Source organism: Mus pahari, chromosome 1, assembly GCF_900095145.1.
Source record: "Mus pahari chromosome 1, PAHARI_EIJ_v1.1, whole genome shotgun sequence".
NCBI classification, from domain to species: Eukaryota; Metazoa; Chordata; class Mammalia; order Rodentia; family Muridae; genus Mus; species Mus pahari.
In genome coordinates, this window is record NC_034590.1 from 8,483,282 (window position 1) to 8,503,395 (window position 20,114).

Below are 20,114 nucleotides of genomic sequence, written 5' to 3' on the forward strand. Positions count from 1 at the left end.
AAAAAAAAAAAAAAAAAAAAAAAAAAGTTTAATGCTTTAGTAATAAAAACAGCATGGTAGTGGCACATAGACAGACATGTTGATCAATACAATCAAATTGAAGACCCAGACATAAATCCACATATCCATGGACACCTGATTTTTTTAAAAATGAAGCCAGAAACCCATTCTGGAAAAAAAAGCAGCAGCTGCTTCTTCTGCCCAGCCCCTTTTGTTGAGACAGAGTTTCTCTGTGTAGCCCTGACTGTCCTAGAACTTGTTTTATAAACCAGGCTGGCCTCGAACTTAAAGATTTGCCTACCTCTACCTCTCAAGTGCTGGGATTAAAGGCCTGTACCACACTGCCCAACAAGGTCCTATTAATTAGCTGATAATCTTAGTGCCTTTCCCAATAGTGTTCTGTTAAGAAAGCCTTTCTGGTCTTATGTTGAGGTCTTTGATACATCTGGAGTTGAGTTTTGTACAGTGTTAAGTATAAATCTATTTGGATTCTTCCATTTAGTTTCAACAACATAATTTGTTGAAGATATTGTCCCAGCACTCAGGACAATATTGTGCTGTTTTCGTCCATTTTACTTATGTTATCATGGATTATATTTTCTGTGATTTTTTTTCATAAAATCATCAACAGTTTACATAAAACTTCATTTTAATTTTTGTTACTCTAATTTTAGATGTTTGCATAGATCAGGCAAAACTAGAAGAGTGGGAAGAGAAAGCATCAGAACATTGCAAGAAAGTAAGTAATGGCTTTACTCTGCAGGCCTGTGTGAGAGCTGCTGCAGGGCGCTACCTCTTGTGAGTGCTTATTACTGCCTCTGATCTCATGTCCCTCAGGCTGTGTGAGCAAGCTTCGCTCCATGAGTGCTAGCTAGACCAGTTCATTATTAGAAATGTGTTCCACCTCTCCACCTCTTTTTCTTGTTTTATATTGTCATCAGAGATGCCATGTGTTTAAACATGGCAGAGGCAAGTGGATCTCTTGAGTTCAAATTCAGCCTAGTCTACAAAGTGAGTTCCAGGATAGCCAGGGACATGCAGTGAAACTCTGTCTCTAAAACAAACAAACAAACAAACAAACAAAAACAACACAACAAAAAGGAGGGACCTCGTGGAACTGAAAAGCTTCTGTATGGCAAAGGACACCATCATTCAGAAAAAGCACCAGTCTACTAAATGGGAAAAGATGTTCACTAACTCTATATCAGATAGTTGGCTAATATCTAATATGTATAAAGAACTCAAGAAACCAGTTACTGTTCTACTGCTGTGAAGAGACACCATGATCATGGCAACTCTTTTTTTAACTGGGGCTGGCTTACAGTTTCAGAGGTTTGGTCCACTATCATGACAGGAAGCATGGTGGCACACAGGCAACATAGTGCTGGAGTAGTAGCTGAGAGTTCTGCATCTTGATCCACAGGCAGCAGAAACATAGAGGCCTCAAAGGCCACCTTCAGTGATTCATTTCCTCCACAAGGGTCATACCTCCTAAACCTTCCATATAGTGCCACACTCTGGTGACCAAGTATTCAAATCTATTAGCCTTTGAGGGCCACACTCATTCAAATCACCACAACTAGATAACAACAAGAAAACAAATAACTCAATTAAAATATGGGATCTAGATCTAAAAAGAAAATTCTCAAAAGGGGAAACTCAAAAATGGGTTGAGAAACACTTAAAGAAAATGTTCAATATCCTTAGCCATCAGAAAAATACAAATCAAAACTGCTGCCGGGCAGTGGTAGCACACGCCTTTAATCCCAGCACTTGGGAGGCAGAGGCAGGTGGATTTCTGAGTTCAAGGCCAGTCTGGTCTATAAAGTGAGTTCCAGAACAGCCAGGGCTACACAGAGAAACCCTGTCTCTAAAAAAACCAAAATCAAACAAACAAACAAAAACTGCTTTGAGATTCCATCTTATACTCCTCAGAATGGCTAAGATCAATAAAAAACAAGTGACAGCTCATGCTGGTGTGGATGTGGAGCAAGGGAAACACTCACCCATTGCTGGTGGGAGTGTGAACTTGTACATTTACTATGGAAATCAGTGTGGTGGTTCCTCATACTCTACCTCAGAACTAATATACCCCAACATCCCACTATACCACTGTTGGACATATGTCTAAAAGATGTTTCACCTACCACAGAGAAACCCCCTCATCCATGTTCATAGCTGCTCTATACATAATAACTGGAAACTGGAAGCAATGTAGATGTCCCTCAACAGGAGAATGGGTAAACACACACACACACACACACACACACACACACACACACAAACTATGGTATGTTAACACAATGGAATTTTAGTCAATTATTTTAAAAAGGCATGAAATTCTCAGGTAAATGGATGAAACTAGAAAAAAATCATCCTTAGTGGGGTTGTCTCAGACTCAGACAAGAAATGGTATATATTTATGTATATGAAAATATTAGCTGTTAAGTCAGTGATAGCTATAGTCTGTAGGATCATAGAGGTTAGGTATAGTTAGGGACAAACCTCTCATTAGGAAGGGGAAACAGAATAGAGTTATGGATGGATGCAGGAGTTTGAATAGGAGGATCAAGTGGAGGAGGAGAGGGAACAACAGAGGGAATATTGGGGAGAAACAATTAAAATTAAGGGTCACGATTAATAGTATGGAAACATTAATACAGTTGAAACTTCCTCAAATATATGAATGCAATCTAAATGAAATCCTCAAGTAATGGGGGAGACAAGGTCCCAACTATCTCGCCATGAAACAAGTTTCCTGTATGAGGATTGAGTTACATCAAATTAAGTTGTTGGCCAAATGGGCTCATGAAAATCCCCAGACAACTCTGGTTGTTGCCAAGGCAAGAACTGACAGAAGGCTCCATTGATGAAGACAGCACCTATGCAACTCACTGAACATGAAGAAGTCAAGCTGGTGCCCTATATTCTAGCATCTTTGGTGCAGGAAGGTACTCTACACTACCATAAGAGAAATGTAAATACAAACCCAGCCTGTAGTGGGAAAATTAGGAAAGCTGTTGTATCTGGCATGAACACCAGAGTGGACCTAAGCCCTGAGGAAATCTTTTGGATCTGATCAGTGACTGAGTTTTGAGATTTGTGGGTGCTGTATTTCTGAAGTAGCTTTATGGCCTTCACAGGACTTCAGTCACATGACATTCCTGACAAACCTATAATTCCTATATTACTGAGCACTGCAAACAGTGCATAATAAGGACAAGTGTATGGTTCATGTGTTTCTTCAGGCAACATATAGATCAGAGCAGATGCTCTGGTATAAACAACTTGACTTCCTATAAAATTAATTTTGGGGTAATAATCAATAAATAAGACTTCTCCAAAGCTACTGGGGGAATCAGCCCACAGAGGTTCTTCTCTCCCTGTTGTTTGCAAAGACTTATTTCATTCTTGAGTGTCTCTCCTTCTTCGATTGTTCTGCCTAGCTAAGAATACTGACACCAGCCACAAGTCCTTAAATCTACAATGGTGTCCTGCCTGCAAGATATGTTAGTGCAATGGTGGTACAAAGCTTGTGGGAGTAACCAACTAATATCTGATCTGACTTAAGGCCCACTCCATGACATGAATGAATACCTTACATTGCTTGGGTTACCAAAAACCTAAGACAAGACTGCCCAGAAACACTAAGGTAAATCAAATCCTAGTGTTCTTTTCTAATCTTTTTTTGAGACAGGTTTCCTTTGTGTAACCCTGGCTGTCCTATAACTCAAGAGATCTGCCTGGCTCTGCCTCCCAAGTTATCTTTTCCAAGGCAGTAATCAAGTGACATTTGCTATACTCATGGATCAGTGCTTTGCTCAGCCATCATCAGAGACGCTTCTTCCTATAGCTTATGGGAATAAATACAGAGACCATAGCCAGACATATGCAGAGTGTGAGAGACCTTGGAACACTCAACCTTAAGCAAATGACTATCAAATCACTCTCCTGAAAGATCAGGGAACACTAAGGAAGAGGAGGCAGAAAGAGTGTAAGGGCCAGAGAGGATGGAGGACACCAAGACTACGAGGCCCTCTAAATTGACAGCAGCAAAGCCCATGTGAACTCAGAGACTAAGGCAGCCTAGGTCTGCACCAGACCCTCTGTGTATTTGTTATGGCTTCCAGTTTAAGGTTTTTAATGGGATCCCTGAATGTGGGAACAAGTGGGTCTATTTCTTGTGCACTCTCTTGGGCTCTTTTATTTTCTGTTGGTTTGTCGTGTCTAACTCTACGTGACAGTTTTTTGTTTTATCTATATTTTATGTTATCTCTTAGTAGCCTGCTTTCTAATGAGAGACAGAAAAGGAGTGGATCTGGAAGGGAGGAACTGAGAAACCGTAATCAGAATATATATTATATAAGGAAAAAAATCTATTTTTTAAAAAGGGGGAAATAATATTGAGGTTCAAGTTATTTTCAAAGCAATTTGGTTACATTGCCAGAACACTTGGGAAAAGATTTGGTAACAAGATCTCATTATAAATTTCTCACAAGAAAAAAATGATAAAAATGGAATTTACTCAATTTTAATATTACAATTATCAAAACTTATAGTGAACCGTCTTATGTTCTGTACTGTTTCTGCTTGCTTTTGAGACCAGATCTCACTATCACCAAGGCAACAAGCTGTCATCTTGCCTCAGGCTCTGGAGTATGTGGATTTCAGGAATACACCAACACATCTGGTTTTATTATGTTATCTTCTTTATCACACCCTGATTTCCCTGTTTTTAACTTTAGAAAAATTCAGAAGGCAGCTTATCATAACTCTCCTTGCTAGCAAATGAACCTAAAGAGTATCAAAACCAATCAAAATAAAAAGAAGCAGAAAAGGAACTGGAGAGCCCCCACATACAAAAATCTGTATACATGAACAGCTATTTTATTGATTTTAGAAACAACCAAAGGAAGCTGGGCGTGGTGGCGTGGTGGCACATGCCTTTAATCCCAGCACTTGGGAGGCAGAGGCAGGCAGATTTCTGAGTTACAGGACAGCCAGGTCTACACATAGAAACCCTATCTCGAAAAACCAGATACTAAAAAAAAAAAAAAAAAAAAAGAAAAAAGAAAAAACCAAAGGGCCACATTAAGCTGCTGCATAAAATTAATGTCAATTTCTTTGAAGAAAAAAAACCCAAGAAACAAAACAGAAACAAAAAGAAATCCATATTATCCTTATCTCAAAGGTGCTGGCATCAACCTCGTTCTTTCTTTCAGCACATTTCATTGCTTTCTCATCTCATGTTCCATGCTGCTTACCAGGAATTTAAATATGGCAAGGATTCTGTGTCAACAAGTATTGTTTTTTATTTCTAAGATAACCGAGACATCAAACCCTATCCCCTTATTCAATGAGTTTGTTTTATGTCACATCTGGAAGTGAACAGTTATTGGGAGCATAGCAAGAAGGGTCCTGTGCACACAGATCTTCAGAGAAACCAGGAATGTTAAGCACACAGGATTGTCTTTCCAATGGGAAAGATGAAAAACCTGTTTTTCCATCCAGAAGGCCAAGAATTGGAAGCAATTAGTAGCCTGAAGATCTTTGTTATCTGTTGGGCCAGGCAATATCAAGCTCCTACATCCAGGACTGGAGGTGGCTAACAGTCCAAATGACCTCTATGCTATCTGTATGACCTGGCTAGAGTCTAAGGCCCTTAAGCTAGTACAGAGAGCCTATCTCTAGAACCCATCTTCTTGGGGGAAAATGATATGTATGTAGCCTGAGTTGAGTTTCAATGTAATTATGCTTCTTTGTGCACCAGGGATTGTATTATACCAAAGTCCTCTTTTTTTCTTCCTCTTCAAATTACACTGGGCTTAAATACATTGGGAATAAACCGCCTGTTATTAGACTCCCTGAAGTCCATCTAGGTTGATGAAGTCAATCTGCGCTGGATGTCTTCACAATCCACTTCCTTGTATGACATCTACAGGGACACCTCCCCACCAAAAAACAGTGACCTCACAATGCCACACCATGGTATTACAGAACTACTGGCTCAAACTTGTATTTGAGTGGAATCAATTGTTAATTTTCTCTCTTTTATTTATTTATTTATTTATTTATTTTTGCTCATTTTCTGATTGTGATGTCTATAACAAATTAAAATGGAAACACATATAGAAATAAAAGGAGTGCCAGTATTTTAAGCTTCCAAAAGAAGATATACTTACACAATCTCAGCATTGTCTTCACAGAAGTCAATGTGCAATGTCACAGGTTTTGTACCGTAAAGTCTGAATTTTTTTGCTCTGTAAGGAAGCTGCATAAAAGACTCTACTGCAACTCGGATGCTTAAAGGTAAAATACAAATAATTTTATTGTAAGTAAAAATATATATATAACAAGTTTACTTAAAGCACACTTACATAATATACTGTTCACTAGGAGCAAAAGAAAACTTAAGTTTTATGTATAAAGGTTTATACACTGCACATAATCTATATATATGCTACAAATGGTGAGAAATACTGAATAGCAACTGAGCTTGTGAAGGGGTCTAATTTTTATTTTTATTCTTTTAGATAAGGTCTCAATATGGTTCAGACTGGCCTGCTTCCATGTCCCAAGAGCTTGGGTTATTGGCATGTGTCACCATCACCATGCCTGGCTACTTACTACTTTTAAGTATCAAATCCAGGCAGGCGAGTTCCTAAAGGGTTAAAGCACTAGCCACCAGCCTGATGACCTGGACTTAATCTCTTGAGGCCTACATGGTGGAAGGAAGGAACTGACTCCTGCAAGTTGTCCTCTGACCTTCATACATGCATTGTGGCTTGAGTATAAATCTCAACACACACAACAAATAAGTTCATAAAATGGCAATTTTATCATATGATCAGAATCACACAAGAGTATCTTTAAACAGATGGATGTTGTCACAAAAGCTGGAGGAATGAGATTTGATAAATTACAATTTGGTCCATTCTTCTTCAGGTAAACTCCAGGCCATTTTAACCTGACACATTTCAAATGCCAACTGGCTCTCTTCCCCACCCTCCACAAGCAACCACACAGCTAGTTACCCCAAATAGGTTAGACAATACAGGTGGCTGTACTGAACTTAATACACTCATGTATCATGTAATTCTCTTGCCCTAAATAAAGTAACCAAGGAGAAAAATGAATAAACTAGGGGAAAAGTTCCCAACAGTTAAGTACAATAGTTCTTTTGAAACAAAAAATAATTAAAAGCTGCAAATCTCTGAACACAAACTACTTCTTCCTGTACTCTCTGTAAACCCTACTGTCCCATTTGCCACATGCCTCTAATGCTACTATAGCCTGCCTGTTCAGTGGGAACAAGGGTCCTCATGGTCAACTGACTACCTTTTACTCTGGGAAGAAAACTTGAAAGGTTGTCACAAAATGCAAAGACTAACCAACCTATTGGTTCCAGTTATCTGTAACATGTGGTCCCCAAATCAGAGCAGTCTGCCCTGTGGATATTTGGCTCCTGTGTCCTACCTTAAGAACAGCTAGACTCTGTTATGCAAGAGAATCAAGAGTGTATGCTTGTATCCTTTGCCCTGTGTACCCTGACAGTGCTCTGCATTCTCCTTTTCTATGAGACAAAAAAAAAAAAAAAAAAAAAAAAAAAAACAAACCCAAAACTTCTACTACTTGGCAGCATGTTTCCTGAGTCATCTCTCCCTGTCCATGAGCAAGCTAAGGGGACAGACCAGATGGCAGTGGTACAAGAGATGCAAACAGAACAGCTTGCCCTGCCCTTTCAGGAAAGAAGAATCCTGTGAGCCCGTTCTGACTCTCTGTGCTCCCAAAGTCTCTCCTTACTTTAAAAATCGACATTGATTTGGTTGGAGAGATAGCTCAGCAGTTAGGAACACATATAGCAAAGGTCCTGTATTTGGTTCTCAGTACCCACATTGGGTGGCTCACACTGCCTTTAAGGATCTAATGGTCTTCTGGTGTGAACATACACACATGCATGTACACACCAACACACAAAACACATGTACACATAATTCAAAATATATCTTTTAAAATGTTTAAAACAAGAATGTATTTACTTTATTGACATTTTACTTTACAACTGCCATCTGTCTCCTTAAGGCATATAAGAAAATTAACACATATGTACTTTTTAGATTTTACTGGAATATACTTGGCAAAATCCACCAGGAAACACTCTGCCAGGTAATGGTCTGCAGAAGAGATGATGGACTTAATCACAGCCCTGCACCAGCACTTCAGCTCCTGACAGTACACCACACACACCTGCAAAACGAAAACAAGCTCAGGGTTAAAGCACAAATGATGTAAGGTCCCTCAGCTGACCACAGGGCAGAGAGGCAGGGGGCTGGACCTATCTCAAGGGGCACTGTCCACCAGGAAGGAGGTTTGGGATGATTGTTCTTACTACAGTAGCTCCCACTAGCAACAGTTTCTGGTGCTCAGAGTTAACTATAGTCTGAAAGGATTAATGAAAGTTCCAGAAGTCAACAATTTATAATTTTAAGTATCCTCTGCTCCAGGTAGCATAAGGAATTCTTACACCATGTTGCCCACTCATGAAGCACATGCTATATGAACAGTACTGGCCTCTTCATCACCATCCTGTCTGGATATCAGGCCAGCTGTCACAGGACTGACATGACATGCTTGGTTCAAATAGTCTTTATTTCCCCTAAAAATTGCCTTACAGAAGATTTTGATTATAGTACACTGTCATAATTATGCTATTTTATTATTGTTGCCAGTGTTTTCCTATGCTTAATTTGTAAATTAAGCTCTACAGTAACTCATATCTCCACTAGAATCTTATCGGAGTAGCTGCTCCTTAACTCCAGGCTGTTTCTACAATGTGCAAGTTAAAATGCATTGTTCTCTCTTCTCCAGTCAGAAATTCCAACTCTGGTTCCTTTCCCCCTTGGCTTGGCTACATTTTAATGTCCATTTTTTTCTCTGGCATAAATAGTCCCTGGCTCTATGACAGTATGAACTTTGTCTTTTGGGGTTTGCTTGGTCATCATACACTGCCTGCCATATACTTAGTCTTCAAAAACTACTTGCTGAATAGCTGCAGTTGCTCTTAAGGGAAGCACCCTGACAAAGTGACAGCCCTTAGCATCCTGACTTGACCTTAGGGCCCTGTCAGGCCACAGGCTATTTGACTGGCAATCTACAGCCAAGCAACCCATGTGCTGACCATAGGCTTTTACAAAGCCCCCCAGAAAACTGGCGTTGGAAACTACAGTGCAGCTATTCCACAAGAACAATACAGTTCAAAAGTCAATGACTAGAGAGAAAATTAGATACAGGATGAAGGTCACTTCTACTGAATGCCAAAATCAGACACTTGCAGGATGTGTAACACAGGTAACTTACACAGCCAGCAGATTTTGAAAACTGTTATTCTAAAGCAAGCTATCAAGTAAAACACTGATTACAAATAATGTAGCTTAGTAGTATACATACCTACATGCAAGAACAGCTTCAATTCCTATTATCCAAAACACACAGCTTTCTAGTAGTGACATTCTCCCTACAAGAACATGTCTTCTCCTTTATGTCTCTTCAAAAGAGGAAGAGGAAAATGAGCAGCAGTCCCTGGAGCAGGGCTCCAGTTTGTACTTCATGAATGTGAAATGCCCAGGATGCTGAAAAGTTACCATAGGCTTGAGTCCTGTACAAACTGTAATCCTGTGTCCTGGCTATCTTCTGTCAGTCATGTGCCAAAATGTGAAGGCTACAGAAAGATGCTCCTTCCAGAACAAACAACACTAAAAGCCCCTGGATCAAGGAGCCATCTAATAGACACATTTGGATTTAAAATTAGAAAGAGTAACAAGCCACTATAAAGTCCAAAGGAGCTGGAAGTAAAGTTCAGAGGCATACATGAAACTCTGGGTTCATCCCTAGTACAAAAATAAAAAGTAAGTAGGGCTGGAAAGATGCTCAGTGGTTAAGAGCACTGGTTGTTTCCACAGGTCCTGAGTTCAATTCCCAACAACCAAATGGTGGCTCACAACCATCTGTAATGGGATCTGATGTCCTCTTCTAATATACAGGTATACATGAAGATAGTCATATACAAAAATAAAATAAATCTTAAAAATTAAATAAACAAATAGAGGAGAAAGAGTGAAGACTCTGAATACCAAAGGGGATACCTGGGCACCAATCACTAAAATGAAAAATTGAAAGAATAAGAATCGTTATTAGGATAAAGAAAATGTGGTATATTTACACAATGAAGTATTACTCAGCTAATATTAATAACATCATGAAATTTGCAGGCAAGTGGATGAAACTAGAAAAGATCATCTTAAGTGAGGTAACCTAGACCCAGAAAGACAAACATGGTGTGTACTCACATAAGTGGATATTAGCCATAAAGTAAAGGGTAATCATGCTACAATCCACAGACCCAAAGCAGCTAAGTAACAATGAGGGCTGAGGGGGCTGACACATCAATCTCGCTGAGAAAGGGAAACAGAACTGACATCAAGGGTGGGTGGAGAGAGGGAACTGGACAGAGGTGGGGGTGGGAATGAAAACAGAAGGTATCTCTGGGACAAGCTAGAAACCTAGAGCAATGAAAACACCCCGAAATCGATGAGGGTAACCCTAGCTAAGACACTTAGCAATGGAGGATATGGATATGGATTGAACTGGCCATCTTCTATAACCAGGAAGAGTTCCAGTGCAGGGACTGGAATACCAGCCAAGCCACAAAAACTTCTACCTACAATTTTTCCTGCCTACAAGATGTGCTTTGGTAAAGGTGGTGAAGAAATTGTGGGAGTGGACAACCAAGGAGTGGTCTAGCTTAAGACCCATGCTATAAATGGAAATCCACCCTGACACTGCCTGGAAGGCCAGGAGCCAGAGGCCGGATAGGATAGCCCAGAGACCCACAATAGAACCAAACACAAATGGAAAAACAATGAAATGATGGCTAATGATGTTCTGCTATACTTATAGATGGGCAGCTAGCTCAATTGTAATCAAAAAGGCTTCACCCAGCAACAGATGGAAACAGATGCAGAGACCCACGGCCAAATATTAGGCAGAGCTTGAGGAATACCTCTGAAGATGGGAGGAAGGATTATCGGAGGCAGAGGAGGTCAAGGACACAACAAGAAAACCTACAGAATCAACCAACCTCAACCCATAAGGGTCCACAGAGACTGAACTGTTAACCAGGAAATCTGCATGGAACTGACCTAGGCCCTCTGCTATATACTGCAGTTGTGTAGCTTGGTCTTCTGGTGATACTAATATCTCTGACTCTGGTACCTGCCTCTAGGCACCTTTCGCCCTACTAGGTGGGTGGGTGGCCTTGTCTAGCCTAAATAGGAGGTGCCTAGTATTACTGAAACTTCATATGTCATGGTTGGTTGATATCCATTAAGGCCAGCTCTTTTCTGAGAAATGGAGAAGCAGATAGGATTTAGGGGGCAGGGGGTGGATTGGGGAGGAGGGCTAGAAGGAGAGGGGAAGGGAAAACTGTGGCCAGGATGTAATATGAATAAATTTTTTTTTAAAAAAAGAGAACCATTCTTAAGTTCAAAATCTTTTCTTTTTGCTTTGTTTTTGTTTTTGAAACAGGGTCTCTCTTCCTAGCCCTGGCTGTCCTGGAATTATGTATCAGGCTAGCCTTAAATTGGTCTACCTGCCTCTGCCTCCTCCTAAATGCTGGGATGAAAGGCATGAGCCACCATATGCAGCTAACTATTTCATATTTTATTAGTTAATAAATGAGAAAAAGTTCTACATAGATGAATCCTAACTCAGAATGCAGAGAAATGAGAAAAAAAAACTCATGTCAAAACCACAAAGGAAAGAGCTGATGGTCACTACTAAATGGAGAGACCACTTAGTGGTTGCTGTTGGTGATGTCCAGAATGAGGCCAGGCTGTCGAAATCTCAATCCATGGCATCTTAGCACCTCTCGGAGTCTTACCTTCCAAGTTAATACAATAGGAAGTTCACAGAATACATATGGAGGGAAAGAGACCTCAAATCCATCCAAAACATTTAGCTATGCTTATTAGTCTATACAAAATATAAAGGACAAAAGGAAAAGTTTAAACAGACAGACTATCCTAAATATTCAGACACAAATGCACACACACTTTCAAGGATCCACTGACCTCGTTTCACTTTAGAAGCTAGCATTTAGCTAACATGAAAAGCAGTTCATCCTGTCACTAATGATCATGGGGTAGGAAACTCAAGTGTTTCCTGGCTTTTTTCTTAAAACACTTATAAATCTTTCCTACCATACTATTATAAAAATTCACTCTCCTGGAAAAGCCTGACAAGAGGGCCAGATTGTGGACAGTGGCAGTTTACGCTGCAAGAATACAGAGGGGCCAAGAACAAGTAGAATAAAGAAATATAAGTTTCCCAAATCCTGAGTAAGAAAAAAGAACACAAATACAAACAAACAGGAAGCCCCAGCCCCCATGTCCTGCTTGCAAAAGGCCTGTGCATACATGTTGGGCTCTGAAGACCATGTGCTGTCTCCTTTGCCCATGGTATAAAAAGTCAGTTGACTGAGATATCTCTGCCAGTAAAAGTCGCTGCTGCCAAAGCCCAAGTTTGATCCCTAGGGTAAGAGAACCTTGCCTAACCATCCTCTTCCAATATTAGGTTCTAGCATGTGCAAAATAAACCAGTACCAGGCAATGATAGAAAGAGCTAAAATATTCCAAACCTTTTACTATTTAGGTATAGAATATTTTGCATTTTAAGCTCTGTTTTAAGACTCTGAGATCAAAGCATATTTAGGTACATACCTGCCCTTCTTCCAGCATTAATGGTTTTATTTCTATGTCTTGACACATGTTGTTATAGAAGTCATTCATGGCACTGTTTAGTTTTTGGTAGTCAACTTCTTGTTCTAAAAAATGACTACATCCTTTTATAATTACCCAGAAGCAACCTGGATCTTCAATCTGTAATAAGACAAAACAATGCATGACTTGAAAGTAGAGTCATACGACGTAAAGCCTATTTGTAATGTCAGTGATCTAATAAATCCTTGATAAGCACCTTTGTCTTAAATGGTCAGATTGAAGCAGTGGAATCGCATATTTATGTGAGTTTGATGCCAGCCTGGTCTACATAGTGAGTTCCAGAATAGCCAGAGCAACAGAAGACCCTGTCTCAAAACAAAACAAAACAAAAGAGATCTGATAGAAGATAAAAATAATCCCAAAACACATAAGCAAGAATAGGCAAACAATTCTCAATTATGTGTGCAAATCCAAAAGCAAACAGGATAGTGAGCATGGTGGCACACATGTATAATGGTAGTACTCAGGAGGCTGAGGCAAGGTGATCACAAGTTCAAAACCAGTCTAGACTATGAATCTAAAACCTATTTCAAACTCTGCACCCCCCTAAAGGCAAAAAGATGCCCTTGATCTCCAATATTTAAAAAGTATACATGATATAAATAAGCAAATTATAAACAGTATTTATAACCTGTTAAGAAAGAAACAACAATAACAACAAAAACCAAAACAAGAACGTTAAATGTAGGGAGCCAAGGAAGGCCTGAGTGAGACAGTAGGAACAGATAAACTCCTATGTGAATGTCTTGACATGGACACAAGCATGTTAAGGATACCAATGCCTTAGACCCATGGGAATTAGCAAAGCTTTCCCTCTGGTCAGTGTGGATATGGACAGTGTGTAAAGAAGTAGCAACTGGGACTGGAGAGATGGCTCAGTGGTTAAGAGAACTAACTGCTCTTCCAGAGGTCTCAAGTTCAATTCCCAGCAACCACATTGTGGTTCACAACCATCAGCAACAAGATCTGACGCCATCTTCTTGTTGTGTCTGAAGACAGCTATAATTGTACTGAGATACATAAAATAAATAAATTAATCTTAAAAAAAGAAGAACTAGCAACTACAGCTTCCTCCTCCTGGGTGACTGTAACTCTTGATGGTTCCTCTGCAAAGTCTCCTATTGAGACTAGCTAACCCCTCATTCTCCTGATGTACATAATGAGCTTACTGAGGTTCTGGCTGCTGCATAGTTGGTGCCATTCCATCAGAGTGCACACAACCCACCATATCCCAGCCTTTCAGTTCCTGTGTCTTGTGTATCTGTCTGTGTCTTGTGTATCCTTTCTTCATTCCCTTGTCACCCTGTCAGGTTAGGTCCAAAGTCACACAGGATGTAATGCACATGAAAATTCTATTATTTAATCAAAGAGGATATGGGGGCATCAGATGTAGGTCAGTTGGTATCACACTTGCCTAGCACATATGACACTTTAGTTTAACCTGCAGTATGTCATGAAATGGGACATTTTGACACACATCTGTAATCCTAGCACTTGGAGGTACAGTGAGGAGAATCAGGGGTTCAACATCATCCATAGCTACACAGTGAGTTAAAGGGCCAGTTAAATATAAAGGGCTACAATTCCACATCTCAAAAGTGGGCAGGAGGGAGAAGAAAAGGAAGAAGAACGAAAAACAGTGATGAGGGGCTGGGGTGCAGTTCAATGGCAGAGCACTTAACTAGCATGTGCAAGGCCCTGGATTCTACTCTCAGCATGATCCACCTCCCAAAATAGCTGGGGAAGGATAACAGATCAATCAAACAAACATAAATTATTACCTAAGGAAAGGGAAGAGTAGAATAGAAGATCAAAGTTGGAGCTATCTGAACTTACATTGGAATATATTATTTTTAAAATTATAAAAAAAATTACAGCTCAGCTGTACAGGTGCTGAAGCTGTAGCTGACCACCTGAGTTGTTGCCCTGGAACCCATAAAGTAGGAGAAAAGCTCCACAAGTTAAGTTGTCCTCTGACCTTCACATGCCCATTGCCATAAACACATCCACAAAACAAATAAAATGGGATTAAAAGACCCACAAAGGGCTGGAGAGAGATCAGAAGCTAAGACCACTTGCTCCTCCTCCAGAAGACCTGAGTTCATTCCCAGAAATCAAGCCAGGTAGCTCCAAATGCCCTTTAAGGCCAGTTCCGGCCCACAAGATTACTTTTAAAGATAAATAATAAAATAATTACTCCTTTCTTTGTAACCTCAAATTGTTGTTGCTTGCCAATAAGAAAAAACTGGCTGAAAAAACTACCTTGCTTGCTTATACTTTGTTAATCTATAACAAATCACATAGTTATGAATGTATGTGGGTTCTATAGACTAATTTGTTTTCTTTACCTGTAGTATGTAATGTTACTCCTAGCAGAGGTATTGGAAAACAGTGCTTTTTCATAACCATTCACTAAAAGAAAACTAAAATGTAATCACATTGTAATTTTATACTGCTTGAAAGATCTTGCTGGGATATATAAGTTATGGAAGAAAGAATAAGTACTCAGTTTCCCACTAACACATTTGGATAGACAATCATTTCCCCTAGAATGGATGAGTGTCAGAGCATCCATCAACTATGTGTATGTGTAAGGTTTGTGTGAGTGGTGTGCTGGAACTCTCTTCCACACATCAGCTATGTGTATGTACATGTGTAAGGTTTGTATGAATGAGGGCTGGAGCACTGTTCTTTCTATCCATCAACTGTGTGTATGTATGTATGTATGTATGGAAAGCTTGTCTGAGTATGTCTTGGAGCTTGCTCCATACACCAATTGTGTGTATTTATGTATGTATGTATAAAATGCTTTGAGCCTGCTTGCTGGAGCTTTGCTCTAACCATTCTATGTGTGAATGTGTGTTTCTGTTTGTAGTTGTGTATGTATGCATGCATGTATATATATGTATGTTTGTATATATTTGTGTGCATGAAGCTACTGAACTGCCTTTTGTTTCATTCAGTCAGTGTGTGTGTGTGTGTGTGTGTGTGTGTATGTACACATGTGAATTCTCTATCCTTCTCTTTCTTGCCAGCCCCAAGGAGTTAAAAGAGTTCATAGTTTTTCCACTGGCCACAGGGAGTGCAGGCTCCATTAAATTAAATTTTGTTCCCTCAGATAAAAGTATGCTGAGAGCTGGGCAGTGGTGGTGCACACCTTTAATCCCAGCACTTGGGAGGCAGAGGAAGGCAGATTTCTGAGTTCAAGGCCAGCCTGGTCTACAAAGTGAGTTCCAGGACAGTCAGGGCTACACAGAGAAACCCTGTCTCGAGAAAAAAAAAAAAAAAAAGTCTGCTGAGTAGCTTCTCTAATCGCGGACTGCCTTGGCAGCATCCCCTGTAGGTATTTGAATCCACCCGTCAGCAGCTCTAAACACTGCCTGTCTCAGTTTACCCACCACCTGGTTGCCAAAGTTGATCATTGGCAGCTTGCCTGGCTGTATATGGAGTCCTAGCCCCAGCACTCCATAAAACTCGCCACAGTAGTACATGCTTGTAATCTCAGCCCTCCTGAGATAGAGGGGAGGCTCAAGCTCCTGAAGACAGAGGCCAGTCTCAGCTGTTTCAAAACAAAACTAGCTAGAGGAACTCATACCTAATTCCAAAACTTACTACAAGGGAGGCAAAGGCAGGCGGATTTCTGAGTTCGAGGTCAGCCTGGTCTACAGCCAAGTCTACACAGAGAAACGCTGTCTCGAAAAAAAACCAAAAAAAAAAAAACAAAACAAAACAAAAAAACCAAAAAAACCTAGAAAACCACAATAATCCAAACAGTGTGGTGCTATTTTAATCCAGATATACAGACCAGAAGGATAAAAGTCCCAAGGCTGCCTCTTTTACATTGTGGCCCAGTAATAGCTGACAAAGGTAGCAAAGTCATTCTAGGGGAAATGATTGTCTATCCAAATCTGTTAGTGGGAAACTGAGTATTTCATGCCAAAGAATGAACTAGCACCATACAGAAAAATTAGTTCCAGAGGTTGGCAGGATGGCTCACTTGCTGGGGAAGCCTGGCAACTTGAGCTCAGTCTCTGAAACCCATGGAGACACGTGAGAATGAACTCTTCAACTTTCACAGGTATGCCACAGCATGTGCCTCAGCATAATAAACATGAATGCAATAAAAACGAAAGAAAAAAGAAAACTAGCTCAAAAGTATCACAGCCTAACTGTGAAATGTACGGCTATAAAACTCTTAGAAGCAAACACTACACAAGCCTCCCTTAATTATCTGGCATTGGCTGCTGGGATATGACAGAAACAGCAATACAAGGAAAAGGAAACTACTGAACTGATCAAAATTGTATCCTCTGACTCCAGAGAGACCATGAATGTAACAGTCAGCCATGTGCCCGTGTCCTTTCTGTGGCTGTGACCAAAAACACAGCAAGGGAGAAACAGGCGGATCTGGCTTACAGTTCCACGTTGTAGTCCATTCCTGCAGGGAAGGTGACGCCGAGGCTGGAACTGGAAGGACAGAATCTCCCAGACTGAGAACACCTGGATCCTTGCTTGCCTGTGTTTAGCTAGCTTTTCTAATCACATAATCCAGGATGCCAGGTCCCAGGAATAAGGCCAAGGCCCTCGATGGGGTGTGTCTTCTCACATCAATTAACAATCAACACACACACACACACACACACACACACACACACACACACACACGTCCACAAGCCAGCTTGATCTAGGTGATTCCTAATTGAGAAGCTCTTCCCAGACGATCAATTTTAGGTTGTGTCAACTACGAGTAACCAGCACATCACAGAATGGGAGAAAATCACTTCTCTGTTGAGGGAAAAAACAAAGATCTTGTCCACACAGATAAACACTGAAGAAGCCAGAAGGTTAAACACACAGCTTACCTAGTGATTGGAACGAGGTGCACAGCTGCTCCTCCTGGACTGCCAAGAATGATGTAGTTTTACAACCTGGTGACCCTTTGCTTCGATGAGACAAGCTCTGCCCCTATCTCCCAGAATTCATGTTTATACATCCCAGATCTTTCCTCTAAATCTTGAGCATTGCTTTTAGACCATAAACTTATTATGAATGATGTCACTTATGCTTTAACCAGCCTAAGTGAAGTCTGTGTTATCTCTGTGCCAAGCCAACTCTAACACCAAGGGGTGTTATGTTTACCTCAGTCTAACTCCCTAGACCCTAAATCTTGGGCACTATCTCTGAGTCAACAGTACCCATTCTTGTGAAAGAAACCACATGCAGTTTGTAAAGAATCTCAATGTCTTAAATATGTCTTAAATTGTTGGACTCTTCAGACTGACTTAGTTATAACCTGAATACTTTCCCCTGCCTCCCTCCCCCGCCCTAGAATTGTACTTTGCTTAAACATGGTTAAAGTTAAACGATACGGGCCAGATTCCAAGTCTAGGTTCAGCATTGGTTCCAACATGATGGAGCTGACCCCACCCTGATGTCGTTCCCCTGCCTGCTGTAAAGCCTGCAGGGGGATCACCATTCTTTTCAGGTAAGGGGCTGAGAATTCAGAGTGTAAAGAGAACTTGTAAACCACACCATAAACCTAAACAGCTCAAAAAACACCCAACTGTGGACCTGAGGTGGCTTTTCTTTTTTTCCAGTGAAGCCAATGTAGTTGACCAACAGTCCCATGAAAAGATGCTTGATGGTTACAAGTGACTAGTTGCTCTGGCAGAGGCCTGAATTCCATTCTCATCAGTTGCTATAGCACCTACCTGGGGGCGGGGGGGGGGGGGGGGGGATACTCACAACTACCTGGAACTCCAGCCCAGAGGGTTCCTGCACTCGTGTGCACATATGACACATTAAAACAACAACAAAAAAAAATAAAATCCTTAATGATGCTTTTACACGCTGGGTACAGCAGTGCACAACTTTGATCCCAGCACTGGAGAGGCAAAAAGGCAGGTTGATCTCTGTAAGTTCAAGGCCAGCTTGGTCTACATCGCGTACCAAGCAAGCCAGGGCTACAGAGTTAAGCAGCTAAAATTAAATACATTTGTTAAAATAAAGCGGGACCTGTAGGAGGATTCAGTAAAAGGTGATTGCCAACAGGCCTGCCTACCCGAATTCAATCCTCAGGTCTGTTGCCCTCTGCACGTGCGCCATGGCACAGGCACTCCCACAGGGATAACACACACAAATAAAATTTAAACTAAAGTGACTGTACCAAGATTACAAGGCCTAAGTTTACAGAATAAATTTAATTGTAACTGATCGGTTCCCCAGTGAATATTTCATTTGGGGAGGTGATGTTTGTTAGACAGGGTCTCACTATGTAGCCCAGGCTGGCCCGGAACTCACTGTGATTTTTTTTTTCCTGCTTGCTCCACTGAACTCAGTTCATATACTAGATATCTGAAGTATATTAGAATTTGTCACCCCATCTACAACCAGGGTGTGCATCTGCGTCACTCGCTTATCTCAACGCAAGCCTACGGCACCCGAGTTTGGGGGGCCCCAAGATGGCAGCCGCACGTGGGGAAGCTCCTCGAGGAAGGCCTCGGGCGCGCCTCACCTTCAGCACCAGGACCTCGAGCATCCTGCAGACGCTTCCTGGCCCTTCTCTCACAGAGGAGCTCACCGGGCACACACGGGGAGACAGCACGTGGAGTGAGAGTGAGCGTCCCTCACCACCGAGCTTCGACCTGGCCCGGGCGCCTCCACACCAGCAGCCTTCCTGAGCCCCTCGCGCACTCCTAACGGCCCGCGCTCGCCACGCGCCTGCGCACCGGGCTCCAGGGGGGCTAGAAAGCACCTGCGCACCAACGGCCTGGATAACGGCCTGGCTGTGCACGGCGCCACCCTCAGGCTGGGCGGTGAACTACAGGGCTAGGATAGGAAGGAGGCACGATCCTCTCTCCCCAGTGCAACCCCTATGGGTTTTTTTTTTTTTTTTTTTACTTGTCTCCCCAGGATGGAGTGACTGCATGCAAGCCAAGTCCTTTTTTTTTTTTTTGAGACAGGGTTTCTCTGTGTAGCTCTGGCTGTCCTGGAACTCACTCTGCAGACCAGGCTGACCTTGAACTCAGAAATCTGCCTGCCTCTGCCTCCCAAGTGGTGGGATTAAAGTCATGCGCAACCACTGCCTGGCCATAGGTTTGTTGTTGTTGTTGTTGTTGTTGTTGTTGTTGGTTTGTTTGTTTGTTTGCTTGGTTTTTCGAGACGGGGCTTCTCTGTGTGACTGTCCTGGAAATCACTTTGTAGACCAGGCTGGCCTCGAACTCAGAAATCCACCTGCCTCTGCCTCCCGAGTGCTGGGATTAAAGGCATGCGTCACCA

At 41.4% G+C, this 20,114-nt stretch overlaps 1 protein-coding gene across 1 annotated transcript in view; it reads right to left on the reverse strand.

Moving 5' to 3' along the window:
- Tdrd12 (tudor domain containing 12) overlaps positions 1-19,374 on the reverse strand; it is a 68,814-nt gene extending 49,440 nt beyond the window's left edge. Inside the window, exons 1-4 of the mRNA XM_029546163.1 lie at positions 19,351-19,374; positions 12,777-12,935; positions 8,111-8,247; positions 6,183-6,302 (exon numbers count right to left, since the gene is read on the reverse strand). Of these exons, the coding sequence (XP_029402023.1) occupies positions 6,183-6,302; positions 8,111-8,247; positions 12,777-12,935; positions 19,351-19,374 (440 nt within the window). The remainder of the gene's footprint in view (positions 1-6,182; positions 6,303-8,110; positions 8,248-12,776; positions 12,936-19,350) is intronic.
- Between the last annotated feature and the right edge of the window lie 740 nt (positions 19,375-20,114).